The 21,119-nt window shown below is 37.3% G+C and overlaps 1 protein-coding gene across 2 annotated transcripts in view; it reads right to left on the reverse strand.

Moving 5' to 3' along the window:
* DSC3 (desmocollin 3) overlaps window positions 1–20,341 on the reverse strand; it is a 52,557-nt gene extending 32,216 nt beyond the window's left edge. The window contains exons 1-6 of one of the 2 annotated variants that reach the window (XM_009433831.5): window positions 19,962–20,341; window positions 9,552–9,636; window positions 8,333–8,532; window positions 6,410–6,529; window positions 2,690–2,845; window positions 1,196–1,340 (exon numbers count right to left, since the gene is read on the reverse strand). In XM_009433831.5, coding sequence (XP_009432106.5) covers window positions 1,196–1,340; window positions 2,690–2,845; window positions 6,410–6,529; window positions 8,333–8,532; window positions 9,552–9,636; window positions 19,962–20,030 — 775 coding nt within the window. In that variant the 5' untranslated portion in view covers window positions 20,031–20,341. The remainder of the gene's footprint in view (window positions 1–1,195; window positions 1,341–2,689; window positions 2,846–6,409; window positions 6,530–8,332; window positions 8,533–9,551; window positions 9,637–19,961) is intronic. The other variant, XM_009433832.5, reaches the window with a different exon arrangement.
* Window positions 20,342–21,119: the final 778 nt, after the last annotated feature.

Consider the following 21,119-nt stretch of genomic DNA (forward strand, 5'->3'; position numbering starts at 1 on the left):
GCCTGAAACTAATTACCCCTTTTTGAAAAAGGGAAAGCATACCCCATTGCTAATTAATTAAAGGCAATATAATGTCAATGTAATGTCATAGAATTGTGAGGCTAAAAACATTGTAGGTCATGTAATGTAATGAACTCCTTTTACAAGTAAGAAAACTCAGAGGGACTTCCATGAGTTTCCGCAGTGAGTTAGTAACACACCCTACATCAAAAACGATGTTTTCTGTGCTTTAGTGGCCATTTTATTATCTGTGTGTATTCCATAACATCATGTTGTAAACCTTCACTATACACAATAAAATTTATTTAAAAAGAAACAAAACTAGGTTTCCTAAACTCCAAAACAATAATTTTTTTAAAATTTTTAAATTGTACCACGTGAGTAATAAAGTATTAACATCTATGACATCAGATTAACAAAGGAAAACATAAAGGGAAAAAGCAGATATAATATTGCAGTGCAGATCTAAGCAACTGCTGGAAACTTTAAAAAGCAAATTAGGAAAGTCATCTTTTATGACTGAATCCTCCTTCTTTTAACTTGATTGTGAGTGGTTATTCTCCATATTACAAGTCTCAGAAGCCATCGTAAGTGCCACATTTAAAGGGCCAGGTAAACTAAAATACTTCAGTTTTCCACATGTAAGAGCAAGTGTTTAGAATAGAGAACATTTGATGTAAGTTTCTCTGAAGTTATTCCGGTATTCATTCTAAATTGGAAGTAGTGAGGTAGTAGTTTTAAAAGAATATAAATAGGAGCATAAAAAAATTGTACCCTGAGTGGAAGTCATTTAACACCTTCCTAAATAAAAGCTCAAAAAAAAAAAAAACTATACCGAGTTTAGTTTTATTGTTCATTCCACCCTGCATGTCCTCTCTTGGAGTTGAGAATAATGAAAAACCCACATGAGGAAATGAAATAAAATATATAAACTGAATATTACACAAAGCTTGAACAACCGTTAGCTGCCTTTACAGTTAATTAGTATCATATTGACAATGACAGAAACTTCTGTACTATCTGGGTAAGGCACATATTGATTGAAAGTGATGGGATTAAGTGTTTTCTGGTAAGTAGATTCTAGTTCAACGTTATCCTAGGCTGATCTGGCCTTGAGTATAAAAAGCTCTATGTCTTTTAAAATGTACACAGACATATTTAAAATGATTCTTTTTATTCTTAAAAGCAGACTTACCAGGTCTACTACTTTCCAAAACTTCAAAATTATAAATTGCTTCTGTGAAAACAGGGTGGTTGTCATTTTCATCCTCTACTCTGATGGGTAGTGGGAGGGGCAGATCTGCTGAATATCCATCTGCAGTTGACGCATAAGCAATCAACTGCAAAATAGCAAAAAGAAAGTTCCATTAATATCAGATTCTGGCAAGACAGAATAAGATGCTTTATCTACTATCTGCCTTGCAAATCTTTTCAATAATAAACTACATTGAAGTTTTTTTATTCACTGTGTTTTTAATTATCAATGCACCAAATGGAGAAACACTTTACTGCAAAGAGCATCCAGTATGTGGTGGAAATGGCTATCGCAAATAAAACCTAGGTCAGAGTACAGTGAAGTCGGGGCTGACTCTGTCCACTAGACTGAGGAATTAAATGTGAATATAAATTCTCTCTATAATCAGAAAATTATGCCAGAGAGAACAATTAAACTCACTGCAACAGGAAAAATTCCTACTACATTATCTAAATAAAGCAGCAATTCCCAATTTGTCACTATCAAACCCTGTTATTATTTTACCTAATAGACCACATATTTGTAAGAATTTTTCTGACAAAATACACGTACTAGTTTCCCCATTGCTGAGTAAAGGCAATGTAATGTCAAATAGAATATATTTTACCGAACATGTGATTACAACACTGAACTGAAAATTTTCTAAGCAAATGCAAAGCATGTCATATGGGGTACATCAGCTATGTTTGTTTACACAGCATCTCTTCCTTCTTTTTTGTAGGAACAGAATCTCTCTTTCCGATAATCATTCCATCAGAATCATGGGAATGACACATGACCTCACAGCATTTACCATATTACACTGAAAATTATCTGAGTTATTTGCTATTGACTATAAGCTCATCTATATCAGAATACTGGCTTATTAGCCCTTATTTGAGTTTGGTCTCCCACTTTCACTTTCTTATGTAGTTCTCAGATGTGATCAAATAATCATCTGTGTGGAAGGAAGACAAAAATGGAAGTAAGAACAGTATAGATAGAGGATTCTTCCAATCAACTGTAGACATGTCTTGAAGTGAGGAAAAGGTGCCAGCAACCAGTAAGAAAGAGAGAGAGATTATCTCATAAGCAAAACCAACTGTTAGGAAATTTACTGACATTTACATCGAAATACATTGAAATTTATGTTCAAATATTGAACCTCTTTGCTTCATTTCAGGCTTACCTAACAGCAGTTGAGACAAAGAGCTGACCAAGTATTCCAAAATGTTGCACATTCTATTTCCCATTGACTCTAAGATACCCTCTAAGAAGAGAGTGCAAGGAGAGAGGAAAGAGTAGCTGGAGTAAGCATCAGAAGAAACATAGTTTAATAATTTAAAGTCAGGCATATCAATAAAAGTCCTACATCAAAAACATCATAGCTGGAGTAAGCATCAGAAGAAACATAGTTTAATAATTTAAAGTCAGGCATATCAATAAAAGTCCTACATCAAAAACATCATATTCTTCACGATCCACAGGCTGAGTGCAAAATAGATTTCCAGTGTCTCTTTCTATATAAAACAAATTTAAAGGTTCTTGATCAACTCCACGTCCACTTATTGAGTAGAAGACAGTATAGTTCTGTGCTGCATCAGATTCAACCTAAAAGTAGAAAAAAAATATGCAAAAAAATTAAAACTAAATTCAGTTACAATATTTTTTAAATGCAGCTGATGTATCTTTTTATTTTAAAGAGATAATTTCAATAGAAAAGGTAGAAAAGAACAATAATAACCATTGTTGGCAAGGGTAAGGCAAACAGGGATTCTCATAGGAAGAAGGGAATCCCAATTGGAATGTACCCTAGGAAGAAAACTGACAAAAATTAAATGAATAAGCTATGAGGATAAACAGGGAAGGATCTTTCTGGCAGAGAAAATAGGAAGTGCAAGGGAACAGGCTGGTGTTTTACCTAGCATGTTCAAGGAGTAGCAAGAAAGCCACTGTGATTGGAGTAGAAAAAGCATGGAAAAAAGAAGTAGGAGATGAAGAGGTAATGAGGTAATAGGGGCCACATCACATTGGAGAATTCGAGGATGCTGGCTTTTCCTTGGAGTCTAATGGAAAACCACTGGAGAATTTAGACAAGGGTAACATCATCTGATTTATATCCTTAAAGGTAATACTTGCTGTTTTGTCAAGCATGACTAGAGGTGGTTGGATGGGTAAGGAAAAAAGCAGGTAGACCACTGAGGAAGTCACTGCAAAAACCCAGAGAAGAGACTGTAGTTAGTTAGGCTAACATGATAGCCATAGGGGTGGTGAGAAGTGGTTAGATTCTGGATATAATTTAAAGGTACAGCCATCAGAATTTGCTGATGAGTTGGATGTGTGGTATAAAGATGGAAGTCAAGGACACTATGTCAGAGGGTGCTAGTATCTCTTAATATCTATTCTGCCCATCTTCCTTAGTATTAGAATTTGTAGTGATCACAAGGTTGTCCAGAAGAAAGGATTTCTCAGTCACCCTTGCAATTAGTTAGAGCCACATGCAAAGGTCAGGTCAAGGGAATGTGAACAAAAATGATATGTGCAAAATCCAGTTGTGCTCTAGAAGGTGAGAGAGTGTCTTCTCCCTGTTGGACACAGAGGTGAGCCATCTGGAACCTGCAGAGACAGCCACGCTAAAAAATAAAGAAACCTGGGTCCTTGGTGTTTTTTCAAATTAGAACCTTTTTACCAGATCACACTTTTACAAGAAAGGAATAAACCTCTGTCTTGTTTAAGCCACTAGTAATTGGGATCTCAATAAAATGCACCTATTCCAATAATGTATAATAATACAGAAATCAAAAGTTTAACTATGAGAAGAATAGACATATAGGCTAAATTGAAGCTCAATATCTGTTTCATTTTCCTTCTACAGTGTCCTCTCATAATGTAGATGCTAGAAATATTCAAACGAAATTAAACCAAAACCTCCAAATTTTGCAGAATCTCTTGAAACCAGAGTTCTGGATTTAAACATGGATGGTCAGACGTGCTTGAACAAGATTGGAATGCCAAAAGTGAGGTAGGCAGGTGTCTCATTTTTGCCGCTTCTGTTATTTTTGCTGGCATCACAGTTTATGTTTCTTTCTTTCTTTGAGGTAGGCAGGTGTCTCATTTTTGCTACTTCTGCTATTTTTTCTGACAGCTCAATTCAGATGCATTGGTTTCCTTCCTTCCTTTTCTGCAATAGCATATGTACTACTAGATATTCACCAACTTTGTGTTACAAAATAGGATACAGATCAATCTTTTCTCTCATGCTGGTTGGCGCAGTTCAGAGACTGTTCTGAAGTTTCATGAGGAGGAACATGGCTATGGTGTTTTCCTGACTGTGCCAGTGGCACTTTGGTTCTCAGAATAATGTCTTCTCTATCATGGAGAAAGCAATATGTCCCTTGGTTGTAGATACTGTGGTATAGCTAGCTTGAGGATTTGTTTCTGAAAGTTCAACCTAAAATTTGTTTCTTCAGCCCTACGGACAATTCTGAAAACTCTTTAATAAATGGTAATAAATCCTTATCTGTTAAGAACTTAGAGAGAACTATGTTTTCTGCAGCTTAAACCTTATGAAACACACTCCAATGCCCAGAGAGTCAGAATGATTGAACTCTAATCCCTCCTAATTGAGATGGGAGGCTGTTTTTAGGAGAAATAACAAGCATTTTATTTCCATAAGTTTAGTTTGAAACCCTATTAAACTTCCAAGTGTTAATATCAATTAGATAGTTTGGGCTGGAAATACAAAGTTTTAAGTATTCATGAAAAAAAATAGTATTTAGAGTTATGAGATCTGATGAGATCACTGAGAGAGTAAATATCAAGAAACAAGAGGTAAGATTCATTGACTGAGCCCTGGAGCTCTCCGAAGTTTAGAGACTGGGACAGGAGGCTAGGAGGATGGATGAGGAAGATCCAGCCAAACATACGAAGGAGTGATCAATGAAGTAAGTGGAAAACTAGACGAATGGTGTCCTAGGAGCCAAATGAACAAATACTTCAAACAGGAGGGAAAGGTGAGCTATGTCAAATGTAAATATGTCAAGGAAATGAGGACTAAGATGGTGACTGGTTTTGCAAAGCAAAGGCTAAAACTAGCTATGATTGGTACAGCTTTGGCAATTAGAAATCATTTCTTAATATGCTTCATCAGTGTTCAAGTTATAATATTCATGGAGAATAAACAAATAAAGTTATAATATTCATGGAGAATAAACAAATGTCTAGCACTAGGGTATAAAAAATAAATGTGAATGACTGTGGAAGGATAGTTAAAAACTGAAACAATTAGTACACAGGTTACACCATTAGTATTAAATATCAAGCACACTATTAGAAATTTAAGGGGAAAAAGGCAAGCAGAAGGCCATAGCCCTACTTCAGTAATGGTTTCAATTGTGCGTGTTCCATTATCTTAATGAGAAAACTAAACCTGATCATGTCAGTAATCTGCTTAAGAATTTCTCCTTATTATTAAGATAAAGTTAAACTTACTAGCAGAATGCACATAGTCCATAGTGGTTTGACCCCTACCTCCCTCTTCAGCCTCATCTCCCTGCTCCATTCCATCACACCTTGGAAGACTAAGCCACCCGGAGCTCCTCTGAGGAGCTCTCACTTCTGTACTTTCCTCTTCTTCTGCAATTATTTACCTGCAGAAAAATTTTCCATTCTTCAGGACTCTACTCAGATGTCTCCTTCTCTAAGCCTTCTCTTGCTTTTTACCACCTTACCTCAGGGTTTAATGTTCATCTCATTTGTTACCAAATCACCCAACATCTCTATACTAGAATCATAGCACTCATCACTGAAAATTGTAATTATTATCCTACTTCTGTCTCCTTCACGAGGCCAATAACCCACATGAGAGCAAGGGCCATGACTAAATTTACTTATATCTTTAGGACCTAGAGTGGTACCTCCCGCAGGATATAGTTAAGTGCTCAGTAACTCCCTGCTAAATAAATGAATAAACAAATAAAGATCATTCAATGGCTTTAGAGCCTTTCTCATATTATTAGGTTTTTAGTAATTTTCTTTCTCGTTTTACTTTTGTTACACCTCATGAACATCTTTAATCAGATCTGTTTATTTTTATATGTTTAAAGAGGTATTAAATCTCAATGAAACAGACTCTTAGAATTAAAGCAACCCTGACCAGAAAAGGTGTAAACCTACTTGTTGAAGAAACAATGGGAAAGGGCCCAAGGAATTCTCTTGCATAGAGCAAGGAATAGGTGCCCATCTCCTCTTGGCACGCCTGAGAACAGTTTCTCTAGTGTGTCTTGTCTTCGATACCTGAATTTAGAGAAAAACAAATACATGAATAAACAAAAGCATCACAGTCTACTTTGTGTAAAATAGTGGACAGCTCATAAACCTAATCCTTCTTTGGAGTTTCAGTGTCAGGCATTTCCATGCTGGAGCTAAACCAGTTAATAAAGTCTTTCTGCATTAGAAGGGTAAGAAAGAATATATCCAGATTTTAAAGGTTTCAAGAAACAGAGAATTTCTTTTTGTATACCATTCTAACACTGACTATACTTTCATGTTAGGAAAATCACCACTATATTCTTAGTTCTTCTTGCTTTGTCCCAAATAGAGACATAGAACATATTCTGTCTACAACAATCTCCAGATAGCACTTACTTGTTCTTTTAGTTAAAAGCTCATGCCCTTAGGTCAGAGAAAGAAAATGTATGTCCTTCACTGCCATAGTGCTCTATTTACACAGTCTGATACGGTAGCCCTTGGCCACCATAAGTCATGTGATTATTTAAATTTAAATTAACTGACACTAAGTAACATAAGAAGCTCTATCCTTTGGTTGCACTAGCCACATGCCAAGTGCAGAGTAGCCATTAATATTGAGCTATCATATCAAACAGTGTAGATAGTGCTGTCTCTATCATGGGAAAAAGTTCTATTAGACTTTTTAGTGATGTCCATCTCATTTCATGATGCAGCAAGGGAGACATTTTATTTCATAAGAATTAATTAATAATTGCATTAAACATTTAGCAAAGTGCTAAGCTGTAACTTAAATTAGCTTTATTATTGATACAGTTAACACAGATTAGGTGTAATCCAGTCTAAACCTTTCATCATTTTGTGACTACTTTCATAATGGCATTCCTCACTGTAAAGGTTTTGCAGTAAAAAAATTCTGAGTTCTATAATAGAGGGATAACCAAACTGACACCAGTGCACAAAAGACAATAGTTAGAATGTAGAGGTGGAAGAAGCCCTCACAGAGGAGAAATAATTCAGATTTAATAAAGTAAAACCAAAACCAGAGTTCAACAAGTGTTAAGAAAGAGAGAGAGGGAGAGACAAAAATAGAGTGAGAGGTAGAGAGAAGGATAGAAAAAGGGAGAGAGGGAAGGTGACAGGGAGGGAAGAAAAGGAAGGGGAAAAGGAAGGGGAAGGAAAGGAGAAGGAAAAGGGGAGGAATGAAAAGGACAGGGTAAGAAAATGGAGGGGAAGGAAAAGGGTAAGAAAATGGAGGGGAAGGAAAAGGGTAAGAAAATGGAGGGGAAGGAAAAGGGTAAGAAAATGGAGGGGAAGGAAAAGGGTAAGAAAATGGAGGGGAAGGAAAAGGGTAAGAAAATGGAGGGGAAGGAAAAGGGTAAGAAAATGGAGGGGAAGGAAAAGGGTAAGAAAATGGAGGGGAAGGAAAAGGGTAAGAAAATGGAGGGGAAGGAAAAGGGTAAGAAAATGGAGGGGAAGGAAAAGGGTAAGAAAATGGAGGGGAAGGAAAAGGGTAAGAAAATGGAGGGGAAGGAAAAGGGTAAGAAAATGGAGGGGAAGGAAAAGGGTAAGAAAATGGAGGGGAAGGAAAAGGGTAAGAAAATGGAGGGGAAGGAAAAGGGTAAGAAAATGGAGGGGAAGGAAAAGGGTAAGAAAATGGAGGGGAAGGAAAAGGGTAAGAAAATGGAGGGGAAGGAAAAGGGTAAGAAAATGGAAACGAAGTGAAAGGAAAGGGAACAAAATGAAAACAAAAGGGGAAAATACCCTATTTATCCTTGTTTCTCTTTGCAATTTTTAATGAGAGTATTTTAATGAAAAAATGACTGAAAATATTTAATGTACTTTAAATACCTTCTTCTGATGTTCTAGCAGCACAGTAACCTCTTTCTGTGTCTGTTTCCTTTTGTCAGAAAGCCATATGGTAAATGATCTTTTCTTATCAGACAGCGCAACAGCCCTGGCTGCGTACACTGACCCATCATTTAGAACTCTGAAATCAGGATCACTTGACCGGATGAGGTCTGCAGATCTGAAGCACTCTTCCAAATTAACTGCAAGTAAAAATTTCCAAGTTGTAAGGTAAAAGCACACGAGAAGAAAAAATGTGTTAAAATAATTTATATAATATTCTTAAAAACCATGAAGTGGGATGAAATAAGCCAATCACTTTGCATTTACCAGATATCTTAATCTGTTTTTTACATTACTTAAAAAACGATCATTTTCTTTCAGTTAACAAATAATTATTGAGTGTATATTTCTATTAAATAAGGTGTTTTAAACCTTTATATGCTTCTAATAGACTTATGAAAATGACCTTCCAATTAAAGATGTGGGCATGTTATAATCATGACAAAACTGAGCAACATGCCCCCAACACACCTGAATAAACATATAGAAGAGTTTCCCTAACAATACAATCTGAGTGTTTAAGATACACCTATATTCAGTGAGAAGCCATGAGCCAAAGAGCAATGGAGTGTATGAGTTTGGTAAAGAGTCATGTTAGAAAAATCCAATCTCCGAAATTTTCTTCCCACTGGCACTTTTCTGTACACAATTTTCCCTGGAGGCCCACAATACTCTGTGTGTTCCAAGCTTTCCAAGGCCCCACACTGAAACTCTACGCAGAGTCTTTCTTCCCTGGGATTTCTGGCCTCTAGTAACAGGTAATAAAATGCATATAAATATCAAAATGTACCTGTCATCCATGCCATTCTTCAACTATTTGTCTTAACATAAGGCAAATGGATAAATTACTACTCAGTTAAGAAACGACCTCTCAAAGGATTCATTTGCTGTCCATGAGTCGTGTTTTCACTTTAATTCAAATCTGCCCCAGGTGGAAATATTTAGCAAAAATAAATAAATAAATAAACATCTTCAGGGCTGATGACATATTTCTCTCTTCACATTTTTAACAGAATGATAACTTCTGGTTTACTCCCTGGAGGAACATCCCTTTTTAGTAGATTCAGGCTAACTCCAAAAGGCAAAGGTATTATATCATGCTCTTTCCAGCCTATGTAAACTACATTTCTGCTTTAAAAAGACTTTTAAAATTTCTCACCTCTGCCAATTATTTTGTCTGCCTCTAGTTTAGAAGGTACATTAAGTATCACCTTTTTGCAGGCTTCACCAGCACGACTGAAGATCTAGAATTTAAAAGGTCACATTAATACAGTAGAAAATAAAGATTTAAAAAATATAATCATATCAATAGATGTAAAACAAGCAACTGACAAAGTCCAGCACCCATTTATAATAAACCCCCAGCAAACTAGGAATAGAAAGGAATTTGCTCAATATGATAAAGTTCATTTATGAAAAACAACAACTAACTTCATATTTAAAGGAGAAAAACAGAATCATTTCTTCTAACATCAGGAACAAGACGATGATGTCTGCTCTGCTCTAACTGCTTCTGTGTGTGTGTGTGTGTGTGTGTGTGTGCGCGCGTGTGTGTGTGTGTGACTGAGTCTCACTCCATGGCCCAGGCTGGAGTGCAATGGCGTGATCTTGGCTCACTGCACCCTCCACCTCCCGGCTTCAAGCAATTCTCCTGCCTCAGCCTCCCAAGTAGCTGGGATTACAGGCGCCCGCCACCATGATCAGCTAATTTTTATATTTTTAGTAGGGATGGGGTTTCACCATGCTTCTATTTAACATTATAATGGAGCTTCTAGCCAGGAAAATTACACAAGAAAATAAAATCAAAGGCATCCAAATTGGAAAGGAAAAGGTAAAATTGTTTCTATACACAGATGACATAAATTTGTAGACAGAAAATCCTAGGAATCCACTAAAAAACTGTCTAAATAAATGAGTTCAGTAAGGCTACAGGATACAAAATGAACATGTGACTGCATTTCTGTACACTAGCATTGAAAAATTTGAAAACTAAGCAAAAAAATTGATTTGTAGCATATAAAGAAGAATAAAATACTTAGGAATAAATGTAATCAAATAAGTATAATATTATACACTGAAAACCATAAAACATTGCTGAAGGAAATTTTTAAAGACCTAGATAAATAGAGAGATAGCCCATCTTCATGGCTATTCCCCAAATTAATTTACAGATTCAATACAATCTCTATAAAAATCCCAGATAACTTTTTTTGAAGAAATTGAAAATTAATCTTTCTAGAAATACAAGTTACCCAAATAAAATTGAAAATGAAAAAAAAACTGAAAGACCTATTTACCAATTTCAAACCTTACTACAAAGCTACAATAATCAAAACAGAGTGGTGCTGGCAATAGAATAAAAATATAGATGAATGGAGTAGAACTTAAATCCCAGAAATAAGGCCTTACATTTATGGTTAGCTTCCAGACATTTCAAGAGAAATAAATAGTCTTTTCAACAAATGGTGTTGGGATAATTTGATATCTTCCTGAAAAAAAGTGAATTTGAACGCCTACCTCAAACCATATACAAAAATTAACTCAAAATGAACCACAGACATAAATGTAAGAAATAAATTATTTAGAGGTAAACTTGAGAGCAAATCTTTATGATGTTGGGTTAGGAAATGATTTATTATGTACAACACCAAAAACACAGTGATAAAGAAAAGTTCTTAAATAATGCTTATTCAAAATAAAAACTTCTGCTCTCCACAAAAATGCCACTTTCTTTACAAAAGTGAAAAATACAACAACTCATAGAATAGTTTTGTTTTGTTTTGTTTTGTTTTGTTTTGTTTTGTTTTGAGACAGAGTCTCGCTCTGTCGCCCAGGCTGGAGTGCAGTGGCACGATCTAGGCTCACTGCAAGCTCCGCCTCCCAGGTTCACGCCATTCTCCTGCCTCAGCCTCCGGAGCAGCTGGGACTACAGGTGCCAGCTACCACGACCGGCTAATTTTTTTGTATTTTGTAGTGGAGACGGGGTTTCACCGTGTTCGCCAGGATTGTCTCGATCTCCTGACCTCGTGATCCGCCCGCCTCGGCCTCCCAAAGTGCTGGGATTACAGGCGTGAGCCACCACACCCGGCCTGAAGAAAATTCAAACGAATAAAGGACTTGTATCGAAAATATTTAAAGAATTCCTGCAACTCAATAATAAAAAGATAAATAACACAGAAAAACGGGCAGAGGATCAGAATAGGTATTATCCCAAAAAAAGATATTAAAATGGCTAAAAAGTAGATGAAAAGATGCCCAACATCATTAGGTTTTAGGGAAATGGTAATCTAAACCACAATGCAATACCTATTTGCTAGGATAACTAAAATAAATGAGACAGAAAATAACAAGTATTGGTGAGGATGTCGAGAAACTGAAACCCCTACACTTTGCTGGAGGAAATGTAAAGTGGTGCAGACACTTTGGAAAACAGTTTGGCAGTTTCTCAAAAAGTTAAACGTAAACCTATATGATCCAGCAAGTCCACTCTTCCTAAAAGAAATAAAAACCTAAGTCCACACAAAAACTTGTCATGAATATTCACAGTACATACCATTATTCACAAGAGGCAAAAAGTGAAAACAATCCATACAACGAAATGTTATTCAGCTCTAAAAAGTACTTTATTAAGTTCTATGCATGCTACAACAAGGATAAACCTACAAAACATACTCGGTGAAAGAAACTAGATACAAAACAACACATACTGTACGATTTCGTTTACATAAAATGTCCACAATAGGTAAATATACAGGAACAAAGTAAATTTCCATGGGAAGTGGTTGTAAATGGGTATGAGGCTTATTTTTAAGGTGATGAAAAACTTCTAAAATTAGATTGTAGTAATTATTGCACATTCTTCAAATTTACTACAGTTCACTGAATTGTGCACTTAACAAAGGTGAATTTTATGGAATGTAAATTATATCTCAATAATGCAGTTTAAAACAAAAAAGGACACTGTCATTGATCAAAAAAATGACTTTCCACAATCACTTCTAAAAATTGGCAGTGAAAGGCCTTGTCAAATTTATAAATTCACAGAAGTAATTTCAGCACAATAAAGTGGCATAATAATCACAAAGAAGTATTTTATTTCTGATATGATCAAATATGAAACAGATTTCTGCACAAAATTAAAATATTTTAACTCATGGTAACATAACTGTAAATATATGTATATGCAAATATATACATTATCACAATTATTCTAATATGTGATCTAAAATTATTGTACTTCTCAAAGATCCACCTTACCCTCACTTAAATTAGTCAGAATAAACAAAAATATCACAAAAATATGGACAAATAGGGCCAACATGTAACAATGCTGTTTAATTTAGATATAATAAGGCAAGAAATCATTTTCAGAAAATAATAACCAGACTGCAAACTGGGACAATGAAGTAATAAGTCATTTGCCCTTTAAAAAAAAACCATATCATACATATGCTTAATTTAATATTTTCCTTAAGTATATAGTTGTCACCTTGGGATGAGAAATGGTTTCCTTCAACAAACCACCCATTGGTTGAAATATATCACAACTCTGTAGTTGTTATTTTTGAATCCCCCAAAAAAAGCTATGCCCAATATATATTTACTCACATCTCTTTTCAAAATATCTCAGTTAACTGTGAAATATTTAAATCAATTAAAACATAATAAATGCTCAGTGCCCATCTAGATCTTTTAAAAAAATGAACATTTTGCAATTTTTGTTCTATTTTTTAATTAAAATTTACACATGTAGCTAAAGTCTTATGCTCTATTATATTTCCAACTCTTCTCCAGGGAATAGCGTTTTCAGAAGTTAGAATTTGTACTTCCTCAGTAGGATTTTATACTTTTATTATACAGTATATGCTTGTGCCCATAAAATATAAGCTGGTTTTGGATAGTATGTGTTTATATGCATCCTTTTGCAGTTTGCTTTTTTCATCCAACAGTATGTTTGAGATTTTTCCATAAATGTACCACAGTTTATTTTTAGTCATTCTCCTATTGATGGTTATTTAGATTGCTTTTCATTTCTTCTATTACAAATGGCACTATAAACAGCTGTGCCTAAAGCGGAAATTACTGTGCCATACATGAACATCTTCAATTTTATTAGCTATTGCCAAGTTGCTCTACAAAGTACTAATATCAATTTCTATTAATGCCCCCAGCATATTAAATCTTATTTCCCATATCCTCCCTTACAAATAATTTTATGACTTTTTCCATGTTGCCAACCTAATGGCTGTTTTAATTTGCATTTTATTTATTTGTAGTGAGATTGACTGTATTTTCTTGTGTTTATTTGCCATTTATCTTCTGTAAATTGTCTATTCTTCTCCTTTAATCACTTATCTATTGTTTGTGCTTGTTAAATTTTTTTCTTGTAGGTTTACTTAGTTTGCTTTTTAACTTTTATTATGAAATCTTCTGATAAACAGAGTGCTTCAATTTTGTTTTTTTCATTTGACACATCTTTATTAAAATTTTATGTATACCAGATACTCAAAAACTTCAAAGTTCCCCATTGCTCAATCTTTTTTTTTAAAGTAGTATTTTTGCTCTTTTTAGACTTTGACTCTCAAAACAATTTCATGATCAGTTCCCCAAGTTCTGTAAAAATTTATTTTAGGATGTTGGTCAAATTCCATTTCCTTTAAATATTAATTTAAAGAGGATTTGACATTTAGGGCTCTTGAGCCTTTCCATCCATGAACATGATTCATTCTCACTTACTTATGAATTATATTTCCTTTTTGCTTTCTTTCTTTTTTTTTTTTTTTTTTTTTGAGACGGAATCTTGCTCTGTGGCCCAGGCTGGAGTGCAGTGGTGTGACCTCGGCTCACTGAAACATCTGCCTCCTAGGTTCAAGCAATTCTCCTGCCTCAGCCTCCTGAGTAGCTGGGATTACAGGCGCCTGCCACCACGCCCAGCTAATTTTTGTATTTTTAGTAGAGATGGGGTTTCACCATGTTGGCCAGGCTGGTCTTGAACTCCTGACCTCGTGATCTGTCTGCCTCAGCCTCCCAAAGTGCTGGGATTACAGGCGTGAGCCACCGCACTCGGCCGAATTATGTTTGCTTTTCAATAAAGCTTTGCAATTTTTGCTAAAAAGGTCTTTCACATTTTTTGTTACATTTATCTTAGATACATTGATTTGTTGCTGTCATGAATGGGATTCTTCTTAACATATTTTTGAGTTGTCCCTTGATAATATATAGAAATCATTTAAAAATATTAAGCTTATATCCATGAAACTTGCTTACTTTTATTAGTTCCAGTATCTGTTAATAGATAGTGTTGGATTTTCTATGTAGTTAATCCTGTCCCTGGCAAAATGACAACTAGGTTTATTTTCTTTTAATCCTACAAGTCTTTCATTATTGCTAATTTTTATCTGATATGCTTGTTAGGACCTCTTCTGGAATGCTGAATAGAAACACCTGTACTGACCATTATGGATTTGTTTCTAACTTAAAGAGAATATTTTTACAATTTTGCCATTAATACGAGTCTTTTTCTTTTTTCCTTGTAACATTCATTCACTCATTCATTTTTGTTAGATATGTTTCATTACATTAAGAAAGTTCATTCTTGGCCAGGCGCGGTAGCTCATGCCTGTAATCCCAGCACTCTGGGAGGCCGAGGCAGGCGGATCATGAGGTCAGGAGTTCGAGACATGCCGGACCAACATGGTGAAACCTCGTCTCTACTAAAAATACAAAAGTTAGCCGTGTGTGGTGGCACGAGCCTGTAATCCCAGCTACTCAGGAAGCTGAGGCAGGAGAATCACTTGAATCTGGGAGGCAGAGGTTGCAGTGAGCCAACCTCCAGCCTGCACTCCAGCCTGGGCAACAGAGCAAAACTCCATCTCAAAAAAAAAAAAAAGTTCATTCTCTACATTCTTAGTGTGCTATGAATTCTATGAATTCTTTTGAAATGAAATGTTTCCACTTTCTTGAAATAATCAGTTTTTCTCTGTTGATAACATTTTCTCTGTTGATACTATGTTAAAATACAATAATAGATGTTTTAATGTGAACACGTTTCCTTTCCTGATAAGCCTTACAAGAACATAATATATTTATATCTTACAAATATATTGGTTTGTTTTCAATTTATCTCATTTCACATATTTGTCTGTAAGTGAGATCAGGCTACTATTTTTCAATTTCATACGATCCTCACAAAATGAGTTAAGAAGAGTTCTGTATTTTTCTGTTCTTTGAAACAGTTTACATAAAGTACACTGTTCCATATAATTTTGAAAGAAATAACTTATCACAAACCTGGGCCTGGTGGATCTAAAGAAGTGTGTGTGGAGCTCTCTAACTTCTAATTCAATTTATTTAATGGTTATAGGTCTATTTAGATTTTGTATACCTCCTCAAGTCAATGTTGGTTATGTGTATTTTGTAAGAAGTTGTCTGTTTTGTCTGTATTTTCAAATTAATTGGAATTATCTATTCATATTATTTTAAACATCTGTTCTCTCCAAAACTATACTTCCTTTTCATTCCTAATATTGTTTTATCTATGCCTTTTCTATTTTTTACTTGCTCAATTAGAGTAGGGTTTGTCTATACTCAAGAGGTTTAGTTCAGTTGATACCTTCTATTGCTCATTTCTTTCCTTTTTAAAAAATGTTCTTCATAAAATATATTATAAATACCAAAGATTACATATGGCATGTGTGTGTTTTAATAAATAATAAAATGAACATTAGGGTATTCACGTTCAAGGTTAAGAAATGGAACATTACTAATATTTTCAAAGTTCCTAACTATATAGCAATAGTTCATTCATTTTCATTGCTGCATAGGATATTATTAGAAAGAATGTACAGTTAATTCATTAATACAACTTTTGAAAGGGATAATATTCAATAGACTTCAGTTATAGTATGTTTCTTGAAACTATGAAGTCATTTGACACTATGTTTTTGTGAGGTTTGGATGCCTTATTGAAAATAACATAAAGTAAAAAATGTAAAGACACTAGTATATTAATGATGAACTAATGACCTTTAAAGATATTTTATAATAAAAATAACTTCTGTATACAAGAATGCCCATATTTTAAATTAAAATATAACAAACTTTAAAAATGATAATATAAAGTATTACCTACTGCAGCCTAAGCAAAATAGTTTTGTTGCATTTTATAGTACTAAGCAAATTGTATTAATTGCATGATAGAAACCTTATCAGACGAATCATTAAATCCTGATGGAAAAATTTAATGCCAAAGAGAGAACGAAAATTAAAGGTGTTATCTGCAGTTGTTTCACTTTCATGCTGTTGTTTAATTTTATAGTAAATACACGAAGTAGGCTTTCTAAAATGACACCCTACTTCAGTAGAGAAGAAAAAGAATGGAAATCTATGGAATGTCTTAAATGTGAAGAGGATCTTCTGGATTAAACACAATAATTACAGAATTTTAAACTCTTCATTTCTCCTGTGGCCATAAGTCTTCTGCAGAATGGAAATATTACCTTTCAAATTCTTACCACTTCAAAGGTAAATTGCAAGATTTACTGCTCTACATTCTCAGTACTTAAATGAGTCTAATAAATTTGTTTCTACCCAAACTCATTGTAAGATGGGAATTCCAGCTATCATACTTTCAGCGGAAAGTATGATTAACTACAGGTCACCACAGATACCATATATGGAACAGGACTGCCATGGGAATTACAACAGGATCCAAAAATGTGCATGAGCTTACATTTATTTATTCAGAACGTGCTTCCGTATCTAGCTGTATCTCAACAGGAACATCAACAATCTCCTTTTAATAAGGTAGCTGATAATGCATCAATCTAAATATATGTATACTATAATTTTGACGTTTTTAAGCTTGCAGTTTTAAAACTAGTTTTCATCTACTTCCTTTATTTGCCTTAATCTTCTTGTCACAAATGTAAAAGCCTTTAGAAATTACTATACTCCCTTTTAATTTAAAATGATGAATATATCAAATATTACCAAGAGCAAAAACATCACAAGTTTTTCTGGTAAGGACTCACATTATTCACATTAACCCTATCAAATATAAAAATTTGGATGCCTATTTATCAACATAGGTTGCAGGCAGAGTTCATATACTCCAAAGAGGAAAAGTACAGATTTGAGGGGAGTTATTGCAAACGTTTCAACTATTTTAGTTCCTTTAGAAGAGGAGCCCTTTTAACAAAATGATGGATTAGCCGTGTCCAAGTATGTGCCATTTATAATGTATACTAGATAACATAATCTTAAAGTGGATTTGATAACAGTATTAACACATATTTTTAAAAGAATCTTATTATTTGTAACAGGCAGAAGACAACTGATCTCATGTAAATTAGTTTCCACCATCCCTAACAATTCTGGTTACATTAAGAGGAAAAAACACTTTCTGAGGCAATCAAAAACTTACAATAGTGAGTGAGATGCTCTGATATACTTCTTTTTTCAGTATCTCCCTGTCATTTTTTTCTTTGTGCGTGTGATTATTAGAAACTGTATTTACACTTCAGAGTGTGGTGGGGCACACGGTGGGAAGGAGATACAGGAAAAATGCAGAATGGGGAAATTCCCTCAACCTGTTGGGCTGCTTACTGGGAAGACTAAAATTTAACAAGTCTCAGATTCTTGTTAAAGACTTGCTTTGAAAAGCTGTCTCCTTAGAACAAGCAATGTTTTAAAGATAAGTAGTGGTTTAAAGATATCCATTAAAGTCTCTATAAAATGAAAAATGTTTCTAAAATGCCGTGTCATTAATATTATATTGAAAAGTTGAGAGTCGTATGAGTCAAAAGGAAGGAAATACATACATGAGATGGTCAAGAGAAGTGTTAATTTACCCATCTGGTCCGAAATTGCAAGTGTTTGTAAACTGACAATTGCAGATGAAATAAATTGTCATTTTCTGCGCACTTTCCGGTATTTAAGTCTCCAGATACAGCATTTAACCTAAACTCAACGGAATTATTTAAAAAAAAAAATCTTAAACGAGTATGTGCTAGATCAAAGCTGAAGCTTCCTCCGTTTAGATTTACGCGCACCTTCTTCCTTGCCACAGCCCGACACCCCCACCCATGCCTTGCCGGGAAAGCTCCTGGTCTTCCATGGCCTCTGGGAGCCTCGAGCGAATGCGAGAAATTCTGAGAGCAGCACCCGTAGTTTCGTTCCCCATCCTCAATCCCTTCGTAAAGGAAACACAAAACCCCAAATGCATGCTTGTAAACTGAAAAGCTGAAAACGCTTTTAAATATATTACAAAAGAACACATTCTGTAAGCCGTTTCCATTTGTAGTCATTTCATAAGCTCAGATACTTTGTTGGAACAGTTCCCGGGCAAATGGATGCGCTTATTTGTCCAATTCCTTCTCCATAAACATATCGTAGATCATAACTACCAATCCCATATTAATATCTCGCTGACCTAAAGGGAGGACAATCCTTGGACCCACTCCCACTTGCCAGGGTGGAGGGCCAGGAAGCAGTAAGAATCCGCGAGACCAGATTCGGCTCACTGCCGACGCGGGTATAGACCTCGCTCCCATCGGACCCCATGCGCATCCATGGATGCGGGTAAGTCGCGGGTCCGCGGCTCCTTTCTGGGCGTGCGGAATGAAACTCTGTTGAAGCCTGAAGCTTCGCGTGGAACCGCGCCGCCAGAGTTCCGAACACTTCAAGTCTCCCGTGTTCTCAGAGCATCGTCTCTAACTTCCTCTCCTAGAGGATTTCGTCCTGGGCGGCAGGTTTCCGTAGACTCGAAACCCCAGGCTGTGCTGCGGCCGCGCAGTCCTCCCCGGAGCCGGAGTAAGTAAGACGCAACCCCACCGCATCCATCATCCCTCACCACTGTCACCCTCTACCCGCCTCCACACTTCGGCAGCATCCCCAAAACACAACACGACCCCAATCCCCATTCTGGCCGGGTCTTCCCACACCTTCGCGCCCCCGGCACATCCCGCCCCCGGCTGGGTGGCTGGCGGGGGTGGACCGCTTGGGTGAGCTTCTGAATACCCTTTAGGGGAGATACCGAGAAACCCACTTCTCAGGGGCAGCCCCACCAAGGGACCCAGGGACACAGCCCCGGCTCCACTCACTAACGAACCCATCCAGGTCAACTGGGACCCGGAGCGGGGGAGCGGGCAGCCCCTAAATCCCATTTCAAGTCTGTGCTTTGAGCTCTCAGGGATCCTCTCCACCCAAAGGCGCCCTCCAACCACCATCACCACCAGCTCCACCACCTGGGGAGAAGCGTGAATCCCAACCCCCTGCCCAACCCGCGACGGCGCCCGCCAGAGCGCAGCGAAGCCTGAGCGCGACTCAGAATTCCAACAATCGAACACGGTGTCTCAAAACAAAAAGCTCAGTCCAGAGTCGACCCGCAAGCACACGTTTTCTCTCCTCACTCCTGCAGGCCCGAACTTGGGGCTGCTACCAGACCCGCAGCATTGATCTGAGCCGCGGTTGTCACGTTTCGGCCCGCTTCGTCCCCAGCTCCGTGCAGCGTCCAGGGCGGATCCACCCCCGTCCCCACCCCAGCCCTATCCGGCGAGATCTGGCTTACCACGAAGGTCAGCAGCAGATGCAGGCAGACGGCTCCGCGCACAGAGCGCCGGGGCCCAGCGGCGGCCATCGGGATGCCGGGCAGGGCCAGGAGAACGCGGGCGCCGGGAGGGTGCCGAGAGCGAGACCTGCCGAGGTGCAGGGCGCGGGAGGTGCTTTTCTCGCCGCTGCTTGTTTTTAAGTGTATTTGGCCTCTCTCAGGCTTGCCTGCCCGGGAGCAACTTCACTTCTGAAACCGGATTGGACCCAGAGGACGCGGAGAGGCCACTCCTTGTTATTTCTCAAGTTTCATCATCGCCGGCGCGGCTGAGGAGCTGCCCGAGCCTGCCCCTCTGCTCCCCAGCAGCCACCCGGGCGTTCGCGCTCGGGAAAGCGGTCTCTGGCGCACCCTCTGCCAGTTCTCCCACGCCCCTCGTCTGCCCCGCGGCGCTGCCGCCCCGCCCGGCCCGCAGAGAGGCCCTGGCAGCCCAGATCGTCCCAGGGCGGCCCCATCGCCGGCGCTGCGCGGTGCATCTCAATGCAGAACCCCAATCCGCCCGCAGGGATCCCTGCCTCGACACGGGCTCCGCTGGATGCCAGGAACACCCTTGTCATTGGATCAGCGGATCTCCCCTTCGACGTCTGAACAAATTCTGCCAATGTTTTCAGATTAAAGCAAAATACATGTACTGTATTCTCTCCGGATTTGACTAACATGACAAAATACACGACAGAAGGAATTTATCCCAAATGGCATGATAAACAGTTTTTGGCATGTCAGAAATTAAAACCAAATTTAAGAAATTCTAATCTAACCATTTTTACGCACCCAATATATGAGTGATTACACTCAGCGCTCTATTAACTGTCAGTTTGGGGGACTCATATGAACCTTCTAAAAACGACTTTGTTCTTAGATGTGAATTATTGGTTTACTACTTACTGGTACCAAAATGAAATTTTTCGGGTGGTCAAAGGAATATCTACCACACAAAACCTTCTAAAACGAGGCTTACAGATTCTACATCATGCAACGACTATTTATCAGGGCCCGAAGTCGGCCAAGCTTTGTGTGAGGGCATGGAAGAAAGGAAATGCAGAAAATCTAGTTCCTGTCGGAAATAATTCAAAGTCAGAAAGGGACGAAAGACAATCATTCCTAGCCCAGTAGGCTACACTT

Source organism: Pan troglodytes, chromosome 17 (genome assembly GCF_028858775.2).
Source record: "Pan troglodytes isolate AG18354 chromosome 17, NHGRI_mPanTro3-v2.0_pri, whole genome shotgun sequence".
Classification (NCBI taxonomy): Eukaryota; Metazoa; Chordata; class Mammalia; order Primates; family Hominidae; genus Pan; species Pan troglodytes.